The following is a 21240-nucleotide window of genomic DNA, read 5'->3' on the forward strand; positions in this document are numbered from 1 at the left end:
TCACCTCTAATTTCTATGCTGCTTTTCATTCCTCACTTAGTTCTCACTTGTTGGACTACTTCTCTTCTTTTTTGTCTCCTTCTGGAATGTCTCCTTCTTTCTCACAAGCTTGTATTGTTGTAATTCCAAAACCAGGTAGGGATGACAACTCCACTGCTAATTATCGACCTATCTCTCTATTAAATACCGACTATAAGATTTTTGCAAAAATCTTAGCTACTCGTCTTTCAAGAGTGATGTCGGTGGCACCTGATCAGTCCGGTTTTATCCAAAACCGCTTAATTACCAATAATGCCCGCTTATTTTTACATATTCAACGGGAGGCTTTTTTGGATCCAACTCCTATAGTGGCTGTCTCATTGGATGCGGAGAAAGCCTTCGATCGTGTTGAATGGCCCTTTTTACTCCAGGTATTGCACTGGTATGGGCTGGGTCCCAATTTTTTGCACTGGATCCGTTTATTATACACGTCTCCTTCTGCTTATCTATACATTAATCAACAGATTTCCTCCCCTTTTCTTTTGCATAGGGGCACCCGACAGGGTTGTCCCCTCTCCCCCTTATTATTCAACCTGGCTTTGGAACCTTTACTTTCTGCTATTCGCCAAGAGCCTCAGATTCAGGGTGTGCCCATTGGTAATGAGACTTTTAAGCTCTCGGCTTATGCTGACGATGTTATGCTTTTTTTACAGAACCCTGATATCTCCCTTCCACATCTTTTCCGACTTCTGTCTTCTTACTCTTCATTTTCTGGTTATCAGGTTAACTGGCATAAGACTGAACTCCTTCCTTTAAATTACTCTGCTTCCTCCTTAGATCTCTCTGCTTTTTCCTTGCATCAGGTAACTAATGGTTTGAAGTATTTGGGAATTCGATTTTTTACTAACCCAGTGGACACTATTGTTCAGAATGAGGCTTCTGTGTTACAAGTGGTTAAGGATCTATTGATTCGATGGTCTCCCTTACATTTAACTTGGTGGGGTAGACTAGACACGATCAAAATGGTGATTGCACCAAAAGTTTTGTACACTCTTTCCATGCTCCCTATTTTTTTTTCTGCTGATTTTTATAAGCACCTGGACCGCATCTTGGTTAAATTTTTATGGAAAGACAAACCACCTCGTATTGCTCTTACTAAGCTCAAGGCGCCCAAGGTGCAAGGGGGTGTTAACTTTCCCGATTTTTATAAATATCATCAGGCGTATATGCTACAACAAGGTTCTCACTATTTTGATTTTGAGCAACCTTTGATGGAAGCGCCCCGTTGGTTGTCAATTGAACGTTACTGTAATGCTCCTTTTCCTTTATATTGTTTTCCTGGGATGAAACTAATCGCCTACGCTGCAGCCAATCCCATACTGCGGTCTTTACATAGGGCGTTTATGGAATATGATTCTCGCCTCTCCGATGTTGCTACCAGGTGGCGCACTACAGGATTGGCTCCACTTTGGCGGAATCCTTTGTTAACTATTGGGGGTCACCCGATCAATTGGACCCTATGGCAAGAGTGTAATATTTGGCTTTTATCCTCTATTTTGGATTCTGGTCAAATTATTTCCTTCCAGCAACTCCATTCTCGATTTGGTATACCCCCCTCGCAATATTACGCCTGGTTGCAACTGCGCTCTTTGTTTCAAGGCAGCGCTTCGCAGCAATTTGCTTTGGATAAAACTTCCCCTCTTTTGGATTTTTATTACACCCAAGGTCCAAAAGGACACTTAGCTTCGGGGATTTATAAGCTTCTTCAAGCCCAGCCCATTAGATCCTCTATGCGATCTTTATCCCAAGTATGGTCCGCTGACCTTGAGATAGAGATTTCTGATACAGCGTGGAAATATTTTTGGTCCTCTACCATGCGTATTTCGCTTTCTGCCAGTTTGATACAATCTTCTTTTTTTATTGCTCATAGAGCTCTCTGGACACCATGGAAGTTGCACCGGGCGGGTATGCTGGACTCTCATAATTGTTGGTCTTGTTCCGCCCCTAAAGCCACCCTTAGTCATATGCTTTTTTACTGTCCACTAGTTCATACGTTTTGGACACATGTCTGGCATACCATTGTCAATATTTTACCAATCACCCTTTCTGTTTCTTACTCTTTAATCATTCTGAAAGGCGCTGAACCCTCTTTGGGTCTTCGCCGCCCGCAACGTAAATTGCTGGATTTTCTTTTGACCGTAGCTCAGTATAATATTATGTCCAATTGGAAGCATAGTGAGTTTTTGTCTGAACACTTATGGTGGAACACTGTATGTTTATTTACGAAATATGAAAAAGCGGTTGCTAAGAAATTTGGTCGTTTGGGTAAATGGGCACAAGTGTGGAAGCCATTGGATGACTACGTTGCCTTACTTTAATCTGTCGGCTCAGGTTGTGCTACTCCCTTTTCTCCTTTTGCAGTTCCTAATGTGATGTGTTTTTTGTTTGTTTTTTTTTTTTCTGACAATTTATGATTTGTGGTTATGTTTTATGAGCGCTTGGTTCTGTTCTGTATCATTGTACTGAGGAATGTATTCTTTTGTATTGTTTGTTATAACAATAAAAATATTTCAACTAAAAAAAAAAACTAAGTAAAAGGCTCGGAGAGAACATAAAATTAGAGCTGTTTTCGTCAGGAACTTTAATCCTGTAAACATCCGGCTTACATTACCGCAGGCTGGTATACTCCTGCTAGAAATTATCCTGCAAGTATTAAACTCTAATCACATAAATGAGTGCTCTGAGTTCCTAAGTTTAATATATATTATTTTTGTAAATAGAAAGGCATTCCCCGATTCCAACTCTGACAGTAGATTTCAGCTCTGAATATATGATGCTGAAATAGAGATTTTTAAGCGGAATATATTCTATAATGTTTAACTATTGAGAGCACAGCTACAGTATCAGAAATATACAAAAACGTTTTTCCTTAAAAAAATTTTTCCACTATGATTGATATTAGAATTGAATAGCATTTTAGAAATGAAAGAGTATACAATCACGATACCCTTTTAATGGATTAAAAAAAAAAAAAAGTTTCTCTGCCTTCACTGAATTTTCTCTCCCCATTCTCAATAGATATTTATTTCGGCCCCTTTAACTCTAATTGAAAGGCAATGTTTTGGAACTTTGCATCTAATGATCTTTTTCTTGACCATAACAGAGAGAAGTTGGAGCTGTGCACTACTCTCCTGAAAAAGAATTACTGGCTACAACCATTTTCTGACCTACTAATCATTCCACAGACAATTCTGAATGATATAGGTATATTCCACACCATTTGTACTTTTGTTATATAAGTAATGTTTTCTCAAAATAAGTTTAGTCCTTTCTGTATGTGATATAAATATATATATATTAGAGATGTGAATCGGAACTGAAATCGGAACCGATTCTGGTTCCGATTCACATCTATAGAGATGTGAATCGGAACTGAAATCCAAACCGATTCTGGTTCCGATTCACATCTATGATATATATGTGTGTATTTCTTTTATATATGTTTTAGGTTTTTTAATTAAGTTATTTATACATGTACTTTTTTAATGTATCTATTTTTTAATTATATACTATTTATTTATTTCAACATTAATATAGCCCCCGAAGCAGCCCCTGTTTATGGGCGAAACTCGGCCCAAGTCGGGCAGTCTATCATATGATTAATAAAATCTTCTTCTGATACTGATCCACTTCTGGTTTGTTGGCTTTTCTGCTGCACTGGATCGACTTCCATGCTGTTTTTTGGGACCATTCAAGCATAGGAATATACAGATTTCCTGCCAACAAAGCTGTGCTGCCCCTACAAGGCATTTCATGAACACCCTCAGGGCCACTGAGAGGCTAAAAAGGAGCAACTTGTGTTGGTAGTGTGCATTCTTCACCATGAATTTGAGAAACTTCAAATGGGTAGGACAAATGCAAATGTGTGCTTAAGTGTTTGTTAGATCCAGAGCACACAATCTCTCGGTTGAACAAAAGGGAGAATTGTCTGAAGGGAGCTCATGTTCAACCTCTCGCGAACCAGCAGCTTGTTCAGTCTTCACAAGACCAGTATAAGCCTCAATCCCCCCGACTTCTTAGGGATTAGAAAATACCAGAGATTAGAATCCCTGATCACACTCCTGAGACAATATCAGTAAGACAGCAACACCACCTCCAACTGTAGCTGGGCAATTGAGAAGGTTTGGAATTGAAAACCAAAATCCAATAAGCTGGAGGAGGGCAAAGAAGTGTACATGATAGTCATATTCCATAGTTCCTTGATGATGCAGAAAGCAGAACTAAACCCTTCCCCCACTGGTGAAGGTGGGCCTCAAAGTTATCATAAACAGACTCAGAGACCCACCCTCCCTACCTGCTGCTGGGCCTTGGGTGGACACTTTTCTCTCTGCCAACCATAAGCGGACAAATGCTGCTAAAGAGTGAAAGGAGCTTGATGCCGAAAAGGGGCAGAAGGGATACTTGTAAGAGAAGTACTGGTATCTGGCAAGGGCCATTGATCCCACACTACAGCTAATAATGATTGACAGAGTTGACTGATGCTTCTTAATCAGAGCCACTATTCTCTTGAACTTTGTCACTGAACAAGTTGGTCCCCTATAGGGTATATCTGCTCGTCCTCTCAAAGGCTGCTCAGCTGCAACTATGTGAGCCTTCAGGCCCTTACAGAAGTTGCCAAAGTCCTGGCCACAGTATCAAAAGCTTTATATACAGAATGGATCGTTTCTTAAAGCCAACATTCCCCCACCTCTTCCACTGCTTGGAAAAGTCTTCCGTTCAGGGTCTGACGATTCTGTAAAGGGTTTTCGCTTCTGGACACATTTGTTTAAATACTGCTGGTGAGCTGCAATCTGGCATGGAACCCTGGAAGACTTTCTTCCCAATGCATTCAATATCTTGGGGTCCTTCCCCAGGGGTGTGGTTAAGAGTGATCATAAGTGCATTTAGCATATTTCAACACAGATTCCACCACCATGAAGTAGTGTGGTAATTGAATGACCCAAATCCAGAAGCAGCCTGCACGCTATAGCTTCTGGGCCACTGGAAGGCACAATGTAGGCATCTGCAAATGCTTCATTTAAAGGTCTTAGTAAAGTTTAATTTTTTTTTATTCCACCTTTTGTTACATTTCAAAGCAGACTACATTCAGGTATTGCTGGTATTTCCCTATCCCCAGAGGCCTTGCAATCTAACAGATGGATTTACTAAACTGAGATATGGGTATAAATGTGCGTAAAATAGTGTTTATCATGCAATACACTGATATTGCAAGAACTCCTAGGGGAATTTTGGAGTGAAAGGGGGAGGGAATTTTTAGTGGCCCCATGCAAATGGGCCACTATGTATTTTTTTGGGCCCTGCCATGCTATTTTTTTCTCGGAGTTTTTCCATGATAAAAATAACATGGCAATACCGCTGCAATATTTTCCTGGGGAGTGCAAAATATCACAGGTACAACCCTCTGCAATATTTCACACCTTCCACAGTAAAATATCATGGCTTTGTATATCTTCCTATAAGTTTGTATCTGAGACAATGGAGAGTGAAGTGAGTTTGGAGGAGGTGAACTTTAGTATGTAAAATTTCTGGCTAAAATCAACTACAGAGACCTTACTTTGAAGGGGGATATTTTTTAGTAATAACTTTGTTCCTTTATTTTTTTAAAAAGGGATTTTTAGCATTGTTGTTTATGTTTCTTAGGCATTTTTTCTATTGATCTGCAGAAAGAATTCTAACTTTATAGACTAATCCACTGTGTAGTCCACCCCCTAATCCACTAATTAGGGGGTGGACTACACAGAATAACCTGACCTTGGTTAACAGCGTATAACACGGAAGTAATTTAGTGTGGAATTAAAACACAAAATTCAGAAGTAGCTTTAATTAGTAATACCATAATAGTAGGTAATTCATTTTCATGATAAAAGAGAAAAGTACTGCTTGGTACTAGAAAGAGGAGAGAAAGTGAATTATAGCTCATTTTGTGTTTTCTGCAAACAGAAGAAATTAAATAAATTTCTTGTGCGCTGATTGGCAGCATCATAATAGATTCTGTGGTAATAATTTCTAGTTTTTCTGGTTCATTTTCATACTTTTAGCAACTGAAGTCTTGAAAGGAAACAACCCAAACCTACATACCTCAAATTTATAAATATAGTTTGCAGTCTGAAAGAATTAGATAAGATACTTAATTGCATCAACTGAGCATTCAAACAGGGCAGCAAGTAGGGCCTCTGAATGTGAAGGTGTAAGTTAGATTCCATAGACTAGCTAGTCTTACTTCCATGACAGCTGAGGAAAAGATGAGGACTTTGGCAGAGCTTGCTCATTTCTTTCAAAAAAGGTACCAAAAGCTACCAGCAATTGAAGGATGGTTGAGAAACATCGTATCAGAGCTTTACCAATTCTAAGATTTAATACTAAAAATGCAGAGTAATGCATTTAGGATGCAAAACCCAAGGGAAAGATACAGAATTGGAGGCAATACACTAAGCACAAAGAAAGAGCGAGATCTGGAGGTGATTGTATCAGATGATCTTAAGGTGGCCAAAAGGGTGGATAAAGCGACAGTAAAAGCCAGAAAGATGCTTGGCTGCATAGGGAGAGGAATGGTCAGCAGAAAAAGGGAAGTTATATTGCCCTTGTATAGGTCCCTGGTGAGACCTCACTTGGAATACTGTGTACAATTCTGGAGACCAGACCTTCAAAAGGATATAAATAGGATGGAGTTGGTTCAGAGGGTGGCTACTAAAGTGGTCAGTGGCCTTTGTTCTAAAGCATATGGGATAGACTTCAAGATCTAAACATGTACACCCTAGAGGAAAGGCGAAATAGAGATATAATAGAGACTTCAAATATCTTAAAAGGTTTCCATGCACAGGAGGAGAGTCTTTCAACTGAAAGGCGGTTCTACAACAAGGGGTCATGCGATGAGGTTGAAAGGGGGTAGATGCAGCAGTAATCTTAAGAAATATCTCTTTACAGAGAGGGTGGTGGATGCATGGAATAGCCTCCCAGTGGAGGTGGGGGGAGACAAAAACAGTATCCAAATTCAAGAAAGTATGGGATACATACAGGGGGATCTCTAAGGAGGCAATGGGAATTATAATGTTAAATTAGTTGTATGGATGGGTAGACTGGATAAACCATCTGGTCTTTTACTGTGGTCATGTCTCTATGACACAAAAAGTAACAGGATTTGAACCATGGCTTCTCTGCTTCACAGCCTGCTAACTCTAACCATTAGGCGACTCCTCCATACAGTGAACCGGGAGAGCAGCAGAATCCACAGGGGGGTGGGGGAAATGAAGAAACTGAAGGAGCCCAAAGATATCTGTTTTTGGATCCTTTTCTTTCCTGACACAGAGACAGATTCTTCGTCAGCTTATCTAAGAAAGAAAAATTGGTTCTTACCTGCTAATTTTCATTCCTGTAGTACCACGGATCAGTCCAGATAGTGGGTTGAACCTCCTGTCCAGCAGATGGAGACAGAGAAAAACTGAAAGGGTATCCCATATCAGGACACAGCCTACCCTGCATCCCTTCAGTATAAATGTTATCAAAGCAGATAAATATAAAGATAACCAACATAAGATCAAGCAAGCAACAAGTAACTGATAATTTGAACAATTCAAAACTCTAAATAACCGGATGCTTCCGGTGCCTTAAAGTTCTGAGAGGAAGCAGAGAGATCGAAGAAACTGTAAAGAAAACAAAAGAAAAGAAAAGAGCATCGAGCAGATGTAGCAGACTGTGCCCAGGAGGGAGTCTGGACTAATCCATGGTACTACAGGAACAAAAATTAGCAGGTAAGAACCAATTTTCCTTTCCCTGTACATACCCGGATCAGTCCAGATAGTGGGATGTACCAAAGCGTCCCTAAACAGGGTGGGACTGAGACAGTCCGCTCAAAGCGCCTGCCTTCCGAAGGAGCCAAATACTGGCACCTGCACTTCGAGGCGATAATGACGAGCAAAAGTATGCCGAGACTTCCAAGTAGCTGCTCTGCAGATTTCCTGCGGAGACCCCGACTGACTCTCCGCCCAAGAAGTAGCCTGTGAACGCAAAGAGTGGGCCTTTAAACCCTCTGGAACCGTCCGGCCCCGACAGATATATGACGACGCAATTGCCTCCTTTAGCCAACGAGCAATCGTAGCCTTAGAAGCAGTTTCCTCTATTTGGGCCACTCCATAAGACAAAAAGATGATCAGAGACTCGAAACTCGTTTGTAACCTGTAAATATCACAGTAGTACTCGTTTTACATCAAGGCACCGCAGGTCACTTCCAGGTGTGTTCGCAATGTCCTCAGAAGAAAAAGCAGGGAGTTCCACCGACTAATTGACGTGAAAGGAAGACACAACCTTCGGCAAGAATGACAGTACCGTCTTGAGGGAGACCCTTGAATCAGAAAAACGGAGAAAGGCTCCCTACAAGACAATGCTTGGAGCTCTGACACCCTCCTGGCGAAGCAAATAGAAACGAGAAAAACTGTCTTAAGAGTTAGATCCTTAAGCGTGGCCCGCCTGAGGGGTTCAAAGGGTGCCTCGCAAAGAACCCGAAGCACCAAGTTAAGGCTCCACGAGGGGCAAGTAGGCCAGACTGGCGGTTTCAAATGCTTGCCCCTTGAGGAAGCGAATGACATCCGGATGAGCCACCACTGTGTAACGATCGATACTGCCTAAGAGGGACCCGAGAGTGGAAACCAGTACCTGTAAGGAGTTGAAAGACAAACCCTTGGAAAGGCCATTCTGGAGAAAGGCGAGGACCTGGCATACCAAAGCCTTGCATGCCTGCACTCCGGACTCAGCACACACAGTCTCAAAAACTCTCAAACCCAGACATAAGCGAGAGAGGTAGAAGGCTTAAGGGCCCGCAACAGAGTGGAAATAACTTCTTCTTTATATCCCTTCTTTCTTAGTCGCCACTGTCAAAAGCCAGGCCGCTAGACAAAAGCAATCCGCCTGATCGAAAAATACTGGACCCTGCCGGAGAAGGTGTGGAAAATGGCCGAGGCGAAGAGGACCGTCCGTCGCAAGGGTCACCAGATCCACGTACCAAGGTCTGCGGGGCCACTAGGGTGCAACGAGAATGACAGGTCCCCGATGAAGTTCTATTCTTCTGAGTACTTTTCCCACCAGAGGCCAAGGAGGGAACACATTCAGGAGAACATCATAAGGCCAGGGAAGAACCAATGCATCCACTCCTTCTGAGCAGTGCTCCCTTCTACGGCTGAAGAATCTGGGAGCTTTTTTGCATTGTTCAGAGTAGACATCAGAGCTAAGTGGAGGGGACCCCACCTGCGTACAATCAGATCCATCGCTCCATCGGACAACTCCCACTCTCTGGGGTCTAGATGCTGATGATTGAGGAAATCGGCTTGAACATTCTCCTTTCCTGCGATGTGGAAAGCCGCCAAGCGATCCAGGTAATGCTCCGCCCAGGCGAACAGCTTGCTAGCTTCCAGAGCCACCAGGCAACTTCTGGTGCCCCCCTACCGATTGATATAGGCTACTGTGGTGACATTGTCTGAGAGCACCTGCACCACCTTGTGATGGATCAGAGGAAGAAAGACCTTAAGTGCCAGACGGACCACTTGGGCCTCCAGGCGATTGATGTGCCAGCGGGATTGGACTGGGGACCAGTATCCCTGCGTTGGACACACTGCTCCCCAGCCCGAGAGGCTGGTGTCCATCGTAAAAATGATCCACTGAGGAGTCTGTAGGGGCATCCCCTTCAGGAGGTGAGCAAGCGAAAGCCACCATTCCATGTCAGCGATGGTAGAATCTGAGGGGGGGGGGGGGGGGGGGGGGGGGGGGGGGGGAGGGAAGTCAGAAACTGTTCCAACACCGGCTTCCAGCAGGACAGCAAAGCTTTCTGTAATGGACACATATGCGTAGAAGCCCAAGGAACCAGATTGATAGTGGAAGCCATGGATCCCAGGACCTGAAGGTAATCCCAGGCTGTGGGTAGCGAGAGAGAGAGAAAATTGCGCACTTGATCTATAAGTTTGAGCGCCTGGCAGGAACACCTTGCTGATCCAGGTGTCAAAGCGTGCTCCCAGGAATTCCAGGACCTGGGAGAGTTGGAGATTGCTCTTGGAAAAGCTGACTATGCACCCGAGGGAGGTTAGGAAAGCCAAGACCTTGTCGACCCCCAACCTGCAAGGAGTCTCCAACTTAGCTCAAATGAGCCAATTGTCCAGGTAAGGATGGACTAGGACTCCTTCCCGGCGGAGAGAGGCCGCCGCCACCACCACGACCTTGGTAAAAGTGCGTGGCATAGTGGTGAGGCCGAACGGGAGCGCCTGGAACTGGAAGTGTTGTCCCAGAATGTTGAACTGGAGATACTTCTGATGGTCGTGGCGTATTGGTATGTGCAGGTAAGCCTCTGTTAAGTCGAGCTAGGCCAGATATTCACCTGAGCGAACCGCCGTTATCACCGCCCTCAGGGTCTCCATTCAAAAATAGGGAACCTTGAGGGTCCGGTTGACTCTCTTGAGATCCAAGATTGGACGGAAGGAACCATTCTTTTTGGGCATGACAAAGTAGATGGAATACTGGCCGGATCCTTGTTCCTCCACCGGCATTGGGACTATGGCTCCGAGTTCTTGCAACCTGACAAGGGTCTGCCAGACCGCTGGACGCTTCCACTTTCCACAGGGAGAGATTATGTGGAGGTCTGGGAGATCCCGAGCAAATTCTAAAGTGTAACCTCTCTCTATCACCTCGAGGACCCACTGGTCAGACGTGATTTTATTTATTTTATTTATTTATTTATTTTATAACTTTTATATACCGGCATTCGTAAAAAAGAACATCATGTCGGTTTACATGTAACTGAGAAAGGAAATTACAATGATAGGTGGAGGAAAGATAGATAGTTGAAAGGGAAGTTAACTTTACTGTGGTGCCAACATGCGTCACAGTTAAAAACGCGATTATATATGATAAACCATGTTAGACAAAAATTAGATAATATTATACAAAGTTAGACAAAATTAATTAAGTACAAGGGGAGAAACAGGGACAGATGTCTGCCTAAGTTGGGAATGGAGGAATGGATCGGCCGTATTTCATTGGGAAGAGGACTTTGCGGCCGAGTGTTGTGGGTTTCCTTCCCGGAAGGGACATCGGCCATGAAAGGAATGAGACCAGGATTGGGATCTGGAGGAGGTACCCCTTGGAAATAATACCCGTGCTGACCTCTAAAACAAGAATGTGAAGGAAAAAAGGACTTAGACTGTTTCGGGCGGTCCTCCAGCAGCTTATGAACCTTGTTCTTTCCTAAGGATTTGATAAGCTGTCCAAGGTCCTCACCAAAAAGCAACTTGCCCTTGAAGGGAAGAGTGCCCACTGCGACTTGGAGGAGAAATCCGCAGACCAACTGCGCAACCAGAGGAGAAGCCTGGCCGACACCACTGAAACCATAGCCCTGGCCTACACTCTGAGCAAATCGTATAGGGCATCAGCCCCATATGCCACTGCTGCCTCCAGTTGTTCTGCCTGCTCCACCTCTGCAGATGGAAAGTCCTGGGTGCTGAGTAATTGTTGAACCCACTTAAGGCTTGCCCGCTGTATGAGACTGCTGCAGACTATCGCCCGGACCCCTAAGGCCAATACTTCAAAGATGCATTTGAGATAAAGCTCGAGTTTGCGGTCTTGAATATCTTTCAGTGCTGTGGCTCCCACCACTGGGATGGTGGTGTGTTTGGTGACCGCGGAGACGGAAGTGTCCACCTTGGGAACTTTAAGCATCTCTAGGCATTGATTGAGGAGGGGCTAGAGCTTGTCCATCGCCCTACCCAGGCAGAGCCCCGCCTCGGAGGACTACCATTCCAGGAGCAGCAGCTGCCTGTGCATAGGGTGGAACGGGAACGAACGTGGAGGAGCCCTAAGTCCCACCAGGACCGGGTCCACGTTAGCTGGTATAGAGACCGTAGATGAATCCTCAGGTGGCATTTCAATTCCCAGCTCGTCCAAAATAAAGGGAATGAGCGGGTCCAGCTCTTCCCTTTGGAACAAAATGGAGAACACGCGGGTCGTCCCCCTCGAGAGGAGGACCTGGGAGCAAGTCAGAGTCCAGATCAGGATCAGGGATCGCAGCTGGTTGGGGAGGGTCTGGGGAGGGGGGGGGCCCGTGGCTCCTGGCACCACCCTGACAGAGCCCTGCCCATCCGGCACAGGAGGCGGCTGCGGAGCAGGCACCCAAAGGATTTTAGCTGGGGGGGACGGAAGGACCTGGAGAGGGGGTCATCCTCTTCCTGCAGGCTAGCCAGATAGGATTTGTGCATTAAGAGCACAAATTCAGTGGAAAAACGAGGCCTGGATTTCCTGGGTAAAGAGGAAGGAGGGGGAGAAGGAGTAGGATCAAAAATCCCCCTCCGGGACTCTGACTGGGCTTAAATCCAGCGGAGAAATGGTTAAATCAGGCTCTCCTAAGCCCTGCAGCCCGGAGTCTGAAGAAAAACCTGCCCCCAAAATGGCCACCGTTCCCACAGGTTTTTGTGAGAGGGCTGGCCTAGCCACCTGTTTGGAGGGTCAACCATGGGCTGCCGACCTCGCCGCTGCCGGAGGGACCCTCCCCGCCGGTCAAACAATCAGAACACAGCCCATCGCAGGAGAGCCGAATCGCAGGCTCCTCGCAGGCTAGGCAGCAATTAGAACGTGGCATGATGAGAGGTAAGAAACGCCGCAGAGAGAGAGAATCAGCTGAGCTGGTCTGCCAGAGCAGCGGGAGCAGGCGAACGAACCCTGCTGCGCTGCTTTCCCTGCAGTAGCAGGGCTGATTTTGCTTGTCTTTGCCTTTTATGTATTATTATTTTTTAAACTTTAGTGACTGTAGGGGAATCGAGCATCCCTGCTAATTTATTTATTTTAAGTTTTTCTATACTGGCATTCGCGATGGGTGTCGCATCATGCCAGTTTACAATTAAACAAGAGGAGAAGGAACAAACGTAATAATAAATAATAATAATAATAATAATAATAATAAACATTAAACAAGTTAGGAACTAAAAGGTTTGAGTTACAATAAAACAAGGGAGTTACACAACTTGGAAACAGAGAAGGAAGCTAGGATTTTAACAGAGAGGACAAATATGCAAAAAATGTCATTTGCAAAAAATGTCATTGCGATAATTACTGGAGATGTAGGATGCCTTGAGGGCAGCACAGGCAAAGAGGGGCTGTGACTGGACCACCAGTATCGCCCCAAGCAGGTCACCAAGAAGGGATTCCTAAGCTGAATAAACAAGGGGCAAGCCCCTCTAGGACCCCATAAGAGCAGGGAGACAGAGCAGTCTCCCTTAAAACAGAAGTCTTGAATCCCTTTATTTATTTTTAAATACAGAATTAAAAGTAATGTTGAGATTACTTACCTGATAATCTCCTTTTCCTTAGTGTATGCAGATGGACTCAAAACAAATGGGTATTGTGTGCTCGTGCTAGTAGTTGGAGACGGATCTGACGTCAGCACGGGTACATATACCCCCACAGGAAGTGTAGCAAATCAGTAATCTTCCTTGCAAAAGCTTTTATGGATATATGTGTAACTGACCGATCGATTCATCAACAGGATTACCCTGACCAATTGATGGTAGCTGGAGACCGCCAGTGTACTCAGCCGGAAGACGTCGACACCCGGCAGGGTGGATGCCCTATATAGGAAAACATGTCTTACCGTGAGTCGGCGAATCCCCATGTATACCGGCAGCCGGGCGGGATGCTGAGTCCATCTGCATACACTAAGGAAAAGGAGATTATCAGGTAAGTAATCTCAACATTTCCTAGCGTGTAGCAGATGGACTCAAAACAAATGGGATGTACAAAAGCTACTCCCGGACTGGGCGGGAGGCTGCCCGAGGACCGTGTAGGATTGCCCTCGCAAATGCTTTGTCCTCCCGGGCCTGGACATCCAGATGGTAGAATCTGGAGAAGGTATGGAGGGAGGACCACGTCGCCGCTTTACATATCTCTGCAGGCGACAGCAGCTTAGCTTCTGCCCAAGAGGCCGATTGTGCTCTGGTAGAATGAGCCGTGACCTATAGAGGCGGTGGTTTACCTGCTTCTACGTAGGCTGCCTTGATAACTTCTTTAATCCAGCGGGCGATGGTCGGCCGTGAGGTCGCTTCCCCTTGATTCTTCCCGCTGTGCAGGACGAACAGGTGGTCCGTCTTTCGTACTACTTCTGACATTCCCAGGTATCTGGATAGCAGTTTGCTGATGTCGAGATGACGTAGTATTCGACCTTCTTCCGATTTCTTCAAACCTTCCGTGGTAGGTAAGGATATGGTTTGGTTGAGGTGAAAGTGTGAAATCACTTTGGGTAAAAAGGAAGGAACCGTGCGAAGATGGATAGCCTCTGGAGTGATTCTGAGAAATGGATCACGGCAGGACAGTGCTTGTAGCTCTGAGATGCGGCGTGCTGAACATACGGCCAGCAAGAACACCATCTTCAAGGTTAACAAACGGAGAGACAGGCCTTGAAGGGGCCTGAAGGCGGATCCCGCTAGAAATTCCAATACTAGGTTGAGGTTCCACAAGGGCACTGGCCACTTCAGTGGCGGGCGAATGTGTTTGACTCCTTTCAGGAAACGTGAAACGTCTGGGTGTTTGGCAATGGAGTTGCCATCACGCCTGGGACCGTAGCAAGACAGCGCTGCTACCTGTACCTTGATGGAGCTGAGGGACAGACCCTTCTGAAGTCCATCTTGTAGGAAGTCCAAGATGAGAGGAATCTTAGCGGCATGTGAATTGGTGCTGTGAGAGTCGCACCAGGGTTCAAAAACTCTCCAGATCCTGATATGTCAGTGATGTGGAGAACTTGCGTGCTCGGAGGAGTGTATCTATTACCGGCTCCTAGTATCCTCTTTTCTTCAATCTAGCCCTCTCAATGGCCAGACCGTAAGAGAGAATTGAGCTGGATCCTCGTGGAGGATGGGACCTTGCTGCAGCAGGTCCTTGTGTGGAGGCAGGCGTAGAGGATTCCCTGCCAGTAGTCTTCTCATGTCTGCGTACCAGGGTCTTCTTGGCCAGTCCGGGGCCACTAGAAGAACTAGGCCTCTGTGTCGCTGAATCCTGTGTACAATGGCGCCCAGCAGGGGCCACGGAGGAAAGGCGTATAGCAGGATCCCCTGAGGCCATGGTTGTACCAGGGCATCGATCCCCTAGGCTCGAGGATCCCGCCTGCGGCTGAAATATCTGGGAACTTGAGCATTGGACCTGTCCGCTAATAGTTCCATGGCTGGCGTCCCCCATAGATCCACAATTATCTGAAAAACTGTGGGTGACAGCTGCCACTCCCCCGGGTTTAGGCTTTCTCTGCTGAGGAAGTCGGCCGTCGTGTTGTCCTTCCCGGCAATGTGGACGGCGGAGATGTCCTGAAGATTTGCTTCTGCCCAAATCATCAGGGGAGTTATTTCTAGGGACACTTGTTGGCTTCTGGTTCCACCCTGTCGATTGATGTATGCCACTGTGGTGGCGTTGTCTGACATCACTCTGACCGCTCTTTCACGAAGTCTGTGGGCAAATCGCAGGCACGCAAGCCTGACTGCCTGTGCCTCTAGTCGGTTGATGTTCCACCTTGACTCTTCTCTGGTCCACCGCCCTTGGGCGGTGAGTTACTCGCAGTGTGCTCCCCATCCGTTCAGGCTGGCATCTGTGGTGAGCAGAATCCAGGTTGGGGAGGACATTCTTGACCCCCGGCTTATGTGGCCGGGCTGTAACTACCACCGTAGCTGAGTCCGCACTCTGGCCGGCAGAGGTAGGTGTATGGTGTAGTTCCTCGATCGTGGACTCCATTGAGATAGAAGGGCGCGTTGCAATGGTCTCATATGAGCCCGCGCCCAAGGCACCACTTCCAGAGTGGATGCCATGAGGCCGAGGACTTGTAGGTAATCCCGAGCTGTGGGCCGGCTGGCGCTCAGCAGGATCTGTAGATGATTCTGAGTTTTGACTGTCTCTTGGAGGTCAGACTGACCTTGTCGTCTTGGGTGTTGAATTGGACCCCTAGGTATTCCAGCGACTGGGACGGCTGTAGGGAACTCTTCTTTATGTTGACTACCCATCCTAGGCTTTCCAGAAGAGCTATAACTTTGTTGGTTGCCCGGTGACTCTCCTCCGGTGACTTTGCTCTGATCAGCCAATCGTCCAGGTAGGGATGGACGAGAATTCCTTCCTTCCTGAGTGCTGCCGCCACTACTACTATGACCTTGGTAAAGATCCGCGGCGCCGTGGCTAACCCAAAGGGTAAAGCTCGGAACTGGAAGTGCTGATTCAGGACTTTGAAGCGTAAATAGCGCTGGTGATCCCGATGGATTGGGATATGCAAGTAGACTTCCGACAGATCTAGGGAGGTGAGAAACTCCCCTGGCTGTACTGAAGTCTTGACAGACCGCAGAGTTTCCATGCGAAAGCTGGGGACCCGTAGGTGTCGATTGACTGACTTGAGGTCCAGGACGGGCCTGAAAGTGTCCTCCTTCTTGGGTACTATGGAATAATGCCCAGAAGTTCTCTCTTCTGCAGGTACTGGGATTATGGCTCTTAGGGCCAGGAGCCTCTGTAAGGTCACTTCTAATGCCGCTTTCTTGATCGGCGAGCAAGGAGATTCCACAAACTTGTCCGGTGGAAGCCGAAGAAAATCCAGGTAATATCCTTCCCGGATGATGGCGAGGACCCACTAGTCCGAAGTGATCTCGACCCACCTGCGGTAGAAGAGGGTTAGCCTGCCCCCTATGGCTGCTACCCTCGGATGGGTCGGCTGATTGTCATTGTGGGTTACGGCCGGGGCCAGAACCCGGGCCGGTTCTCTTCTTGGTGTGCTTAGCCCGAAAGGGCTGGTTCCTGGCCTGAGAACGAGGTGCTTGATAGCGAGTCCTGTAGGGGTTGAAGCGCTGCGAGTTTCTACCTCTGGATGGTCTAGAAACAGAACGCTGGCTCCTCCTTGACCTGTCTTCTGGTAGACGGGGTAATGGAGAGGCACCCCATTTAGTAGCCCAGTTCTCGAGGTCGCTGCCGAACAATAGGGAACCCTTAAAGGGCATTCTTGTGAGTCGTGTCTTGGAGGACGAGTCGGCCGCCCAATTGCGTAGCCAAAGCTGTCTCCTGGCTGCCACTGAGGAGGACACTCCCTTGGCTGCCATACGGACGAGGTCGGAGGCTGCGTCAGTGAGAAATGCGAGAGCTGATTCCATGTCTTCTCCCGGGGTGTTGTTTCTGGCCTGTGATAAGCAGGAGCGCGTCACCACAGTGCAGCAAGTCACGATTCGAAGGGACATGGCTGCTACCTCAAAGGCTTGTTTCAGAATGGTGTCCATGCGTCGGTCATGCGTATCCTTGAGGGCCGCTCCCCCCTCCACCGGAAGGGTGATGCGCTTCACAATTGCATTAACTATGGCGGGGGCACGCCAGCAGCTCTTTGGACGCCGGATCCAGAGGGTACATGCCAGACAAGGCCCGACCCCCTTTGAATGAGGCCTCCGGTGCCTTCCATTCCAGCTCGATTAGCTGCTGTGCTGCTTGTAGGAGGGGAAAGTGGTGAGCCATTTGGCGCAGGCCTTCTAGCAGGGGGTTCTTTTATAGGGTCCCCTGGGGCGTCCTGGCCCGGAATGGCCAGCTCCGATAAGCATTGTGAGACCAGGCCTGGAAGATCTTCTCTCCGAAAGAAGCGTCTCATGGTCCGGTATGGTTCTATCTCCGAGGAAAGTTCACCCTCCTCGGGGGCTCCTCATGTTCCTCGGAGCAATCCGAATCCCCATAATCGGGGCTGTCGAGTGGCCGCGCCTAGGTCTCGAGGGTCCAGGGGCCGGATCAACCGGGACGGAAAGACCCATATGAGGAGCAGACTGCATCTGGACAAAGGCGTGAATCCCCTTAAATAATTCCACCCAGGAAAGCGAAGCCGGATCTGGCCTCAGGGGTACCAGGTCTCTTGGGTTCCCTGGCTGCTCGCCGCGGCCTGCCAAGTCCGGTGTGGTCCCCGAGGAACCGCTGGGCTGGGACCGGTCTCATCCTTATTCAGGTTTGCTGGTAAAGCTGACAAGGAACCTGGCACTACAGCTGCTCCTGTTGTAATGGTGGCTGGCTCCAAGGTGCTCTATGCCAGTTGGGTTGACAACTCCCATTGACTAGCACCTCACTTCAGATAGCACCAGTAGCATCTTCCGTGCTGCGACATCCATCACAGGACTTGGATGTAAGCACCGAAGTGTTGTGCTCTGACATCACTGACATTGCATCTGCCACACAGTGTTGACTACACCTTAGAATGTGAGCTTTACACAAATGACAGAGGAGACCCTGTTTGGCTCAGGGTTTGGATAAAGCAGATTGCTCAGCGCCATTGGGTTCTTTTGTACCATGAACAAAGACAGCACCCATGCCAATGAGACTATGTCCTGCCTCGGCATCAGAGCAACCCACTCCAGGAGAGCCCTGCGCCAAACTTTTCTTTGGGTCTAAGAGGGCAGTCCTAAAGGCGATCAATTCCATATACCATTTGGGTCATTTTTTCTGTGCCTCCTCTAGCATCACAGGCTTCTGTGCCATACTCAAACCTGACTAGAGGTGGCACTGGAGGCTGGTGCCACAGAAGAGGATTGAGAGGGGAAAGCCTGCCCCCTTGACTTCTTGCACCAAGAGCCTGATGACGCTTCACTCTTCAATGAAGAGTGGCTCCAGTGCTCAGCCTCGCACCAAGGCTTCAGGCTCTTACCCATCCATATCTTTCTTGGGCTTCCATCTTCCAGGTGTAGTACTCCTGTGGCCTAGGGAATATGTGAACATAGCTGTATCAGTATGACAAATCATGGTCTGGGCTCAAGCAATTGATAGAGTGTGTGTCCATGATGGACATCCAGCACCCATAGATGGACAAGTGCAAAGTGATGCAAATAGGGAAAAATAACCCTTGCTGTAGTTACACAATGTTTGGTTCTATTTTAGAAATTACCACCCAGGAAAGAGATCTAGGCATCATAGTCAATAATACATTGAAATCATTAGCTCAGTGTGCTGTGGCAATCAAAAAAGCAAACAGAATGTTAGGAATTATTAGAAGGGAATGGTAAATGAAACTATGGATGTCATAATACCTCTGTATCACTCCATGGTGAGACCACATCTTGAATACAGTGTGCAGTTCTGGTCGCCGCATCTCAAAAAAGATATAGTTGCACTGGAGAAAGTGCAGAGAATAGCAACCAAAATGATAAGGGGCATGGAATGGCTGCCTTATGAGGAAAGGCTAAGGAAGTTAGGGCTGTTCAGTTCAGAGAAGAGACAACTGAGGGAAGATATGAGAGATCTACAAAATCATGAAAGGACACGAACAGGTTAATGTAAATCTGTTATTTACTCTCTCAGATAATAGAAGAACTAGAGAGCACTCCATGAAGTTAGCATGTAGCTCATTTAAAACAATTTGAAGAAAATTCTTTCACTCAGCACTTAGTGAAGCTCTAGAATTCATTGCCAGAGGATGTGGTTATGGCAGTTAGTGTAACTGGGTTTAAAAAAAAAGGTTTGGATAAGTTCCTAGATGAAAATTCCATAAACTGCTATTAATTAATAAGCAATAGTAACCTGACATTTATTTAATGTTTGGGTACTTGCCAGGTACTTGTGACTTGGATTGGCCACTGTTGGAAACAGGATACTGGGCTTGATGGACTCTTGGTCTGACCCAGTATGCCATATCTTATGCTACTGCTGTGGGAGGATTTCAAAATGCAAAACCCCTCTCCCACTATTTTACTGATGGAAAAATACTGGGGACTGACTTAATGACGGGCAAAGCCCCCCATCACAGATGAAAAAAAGGCAAGAAACTGATTAGATTTTGGGGTGGAAGTGAGGGGGAGGGGGCATCCTCATACTCCCATAAGAATGAACATATATAGAAGCATAAATTGGGTGAAGAGGAGAGATATGAAACAAGGCTTTTTGAGATTTACTGTTAAGTTGCTCATTGAATGATAGCAGCCTGAGTACAAGTAAACACAAAAAAAGATCAGCTACAGATGGGGAAAAGAATAAAAACAAAAAAACAAATAATGTAACTTACTTTTTCCTTTCCTGAGCCTTTTTATTTATTAGGGCCATTGTGTAATCATCATTCAGTTTCATTGTGTAATCATCATTCAGTTCCAGCCTTGGAAAGCAAGACTCTAAGAAAGCATCATCATCCATGTTTAATGTGCACGTCGGCATTTTAGGCATTATAAATTCAGGGTTACTTGCTGGTGCTTCTATATCCTCTGGCTCTTCTTTATGAGCAGCTATTTGATTAAATGCCATATAGTTTACTAAATTATTTTTTGTTTGAAGCTGGTAGTGAGAAAGACCAAACTCTGATAATTGTGGGAGTTTCAGGGGATCCCTGGGAGCAAGAAACTTGTCTTCCATTTGCTCTTGAACAGATGTTTCAGATTGAGGACAGCCAGTCTCTTGTTCTTTCCCTGCATAATAAATAGTAAAATGATTATAGTAGCAATCAATCCACAAGAGATAAAATACTGAACTACTGGATTCTTTGCAAACTGAGATCTTTTATTGAACATAAGAACTATCTAAAGATGCATTTTACATGAGCTTTCAAGACCACGTGTTTCTTCTTCAGACACCTGACAATCTACAAAATAGCCAATCTTCTCTGGGATTATGACAGCTATTCAGAGCTCAGCACAAAACTGGAGACTTACAACAGACACTGAAGTTTCACTAAATACACTGGGCAACAATGAAAGTGTTACTGACCTAAAAAGGTCCTACTCTGTAGTATCTTGATGTGCTGAACACGAATATGACCATAAAAAGTTTTTATTGGCTCTCGTTTTGAAGATATTTAATATAGTTCACTTTCTATGTTTAGTCATCTAAATTTATCCAGTAGGACTTGCAAATAAGCCTAGAATGCATCATATTGCATAATGCCATCATGCACACATCATCCAGAGTTTATTACATCATTTTCTGATGCAATGCAGTTCTACTGCCATGCTGCTGCTGAGTAAGCTGACGTCAGCAGTGTACTATATGAAGCCCAGTCAGAAAGGGTGAGCATTTGAAATATTCATGTTGGCTGACTACTGCTGGACACTCCGCAGAGATGCTCCCGAACAGGTGTACAAGAGACAAGCAAACAAATCTAAGACGTAGTCTATGACTTCATTTTTCAAACGGTATTAACCGTAGGTCTCCTACTATTGGCATACAATTCAAGATGTAATTATATTATTGCATATTACAAAAAAACTAGAGCCAATT

General features: G+C 46.1%; 1 protein-coding gene across 2 annotated transcripts in view; it reads right to left on the bottom strand.

The window, feature by feature from the left end:
- Window positions 1–21240, bottom strand: part of SKA3 (spindle and kinetochore associated complex subunit 3) — a 132926-nt gene that overhangs the window by 59295 nt on the left and 52391 nt on the right. For both annotated transcript variants that reach the window (XM_029602529.1, XM_029602530.1), the window contains exon 5: window positions 20039–20432. In XM_029602529.1, coding sequence (XP_029458389.1) covers window positions 20039–20432 — 394 coding nt within the window. The remainder of the gene's footprint in view (window positions 1–20038; window positions 20433–21240) is intronic.

This window comes from Rhinatrema bivittatum, chromosome 5 (genome assembly GCF_901001135.1).
Source record: "Rhinatrema bivittatum chromosome 5, aRhiBiv1.1, whole genome shotgun sequence".
In the NCBI taxonomy this organism is placed as follows: domain Eukaryota; kingdom Metazoa; phylum Chordata; class Amphibia; order Gymnophiona; family Rhinatrematidae; genus Rhinatrema; species Rhinatrema bivittatum.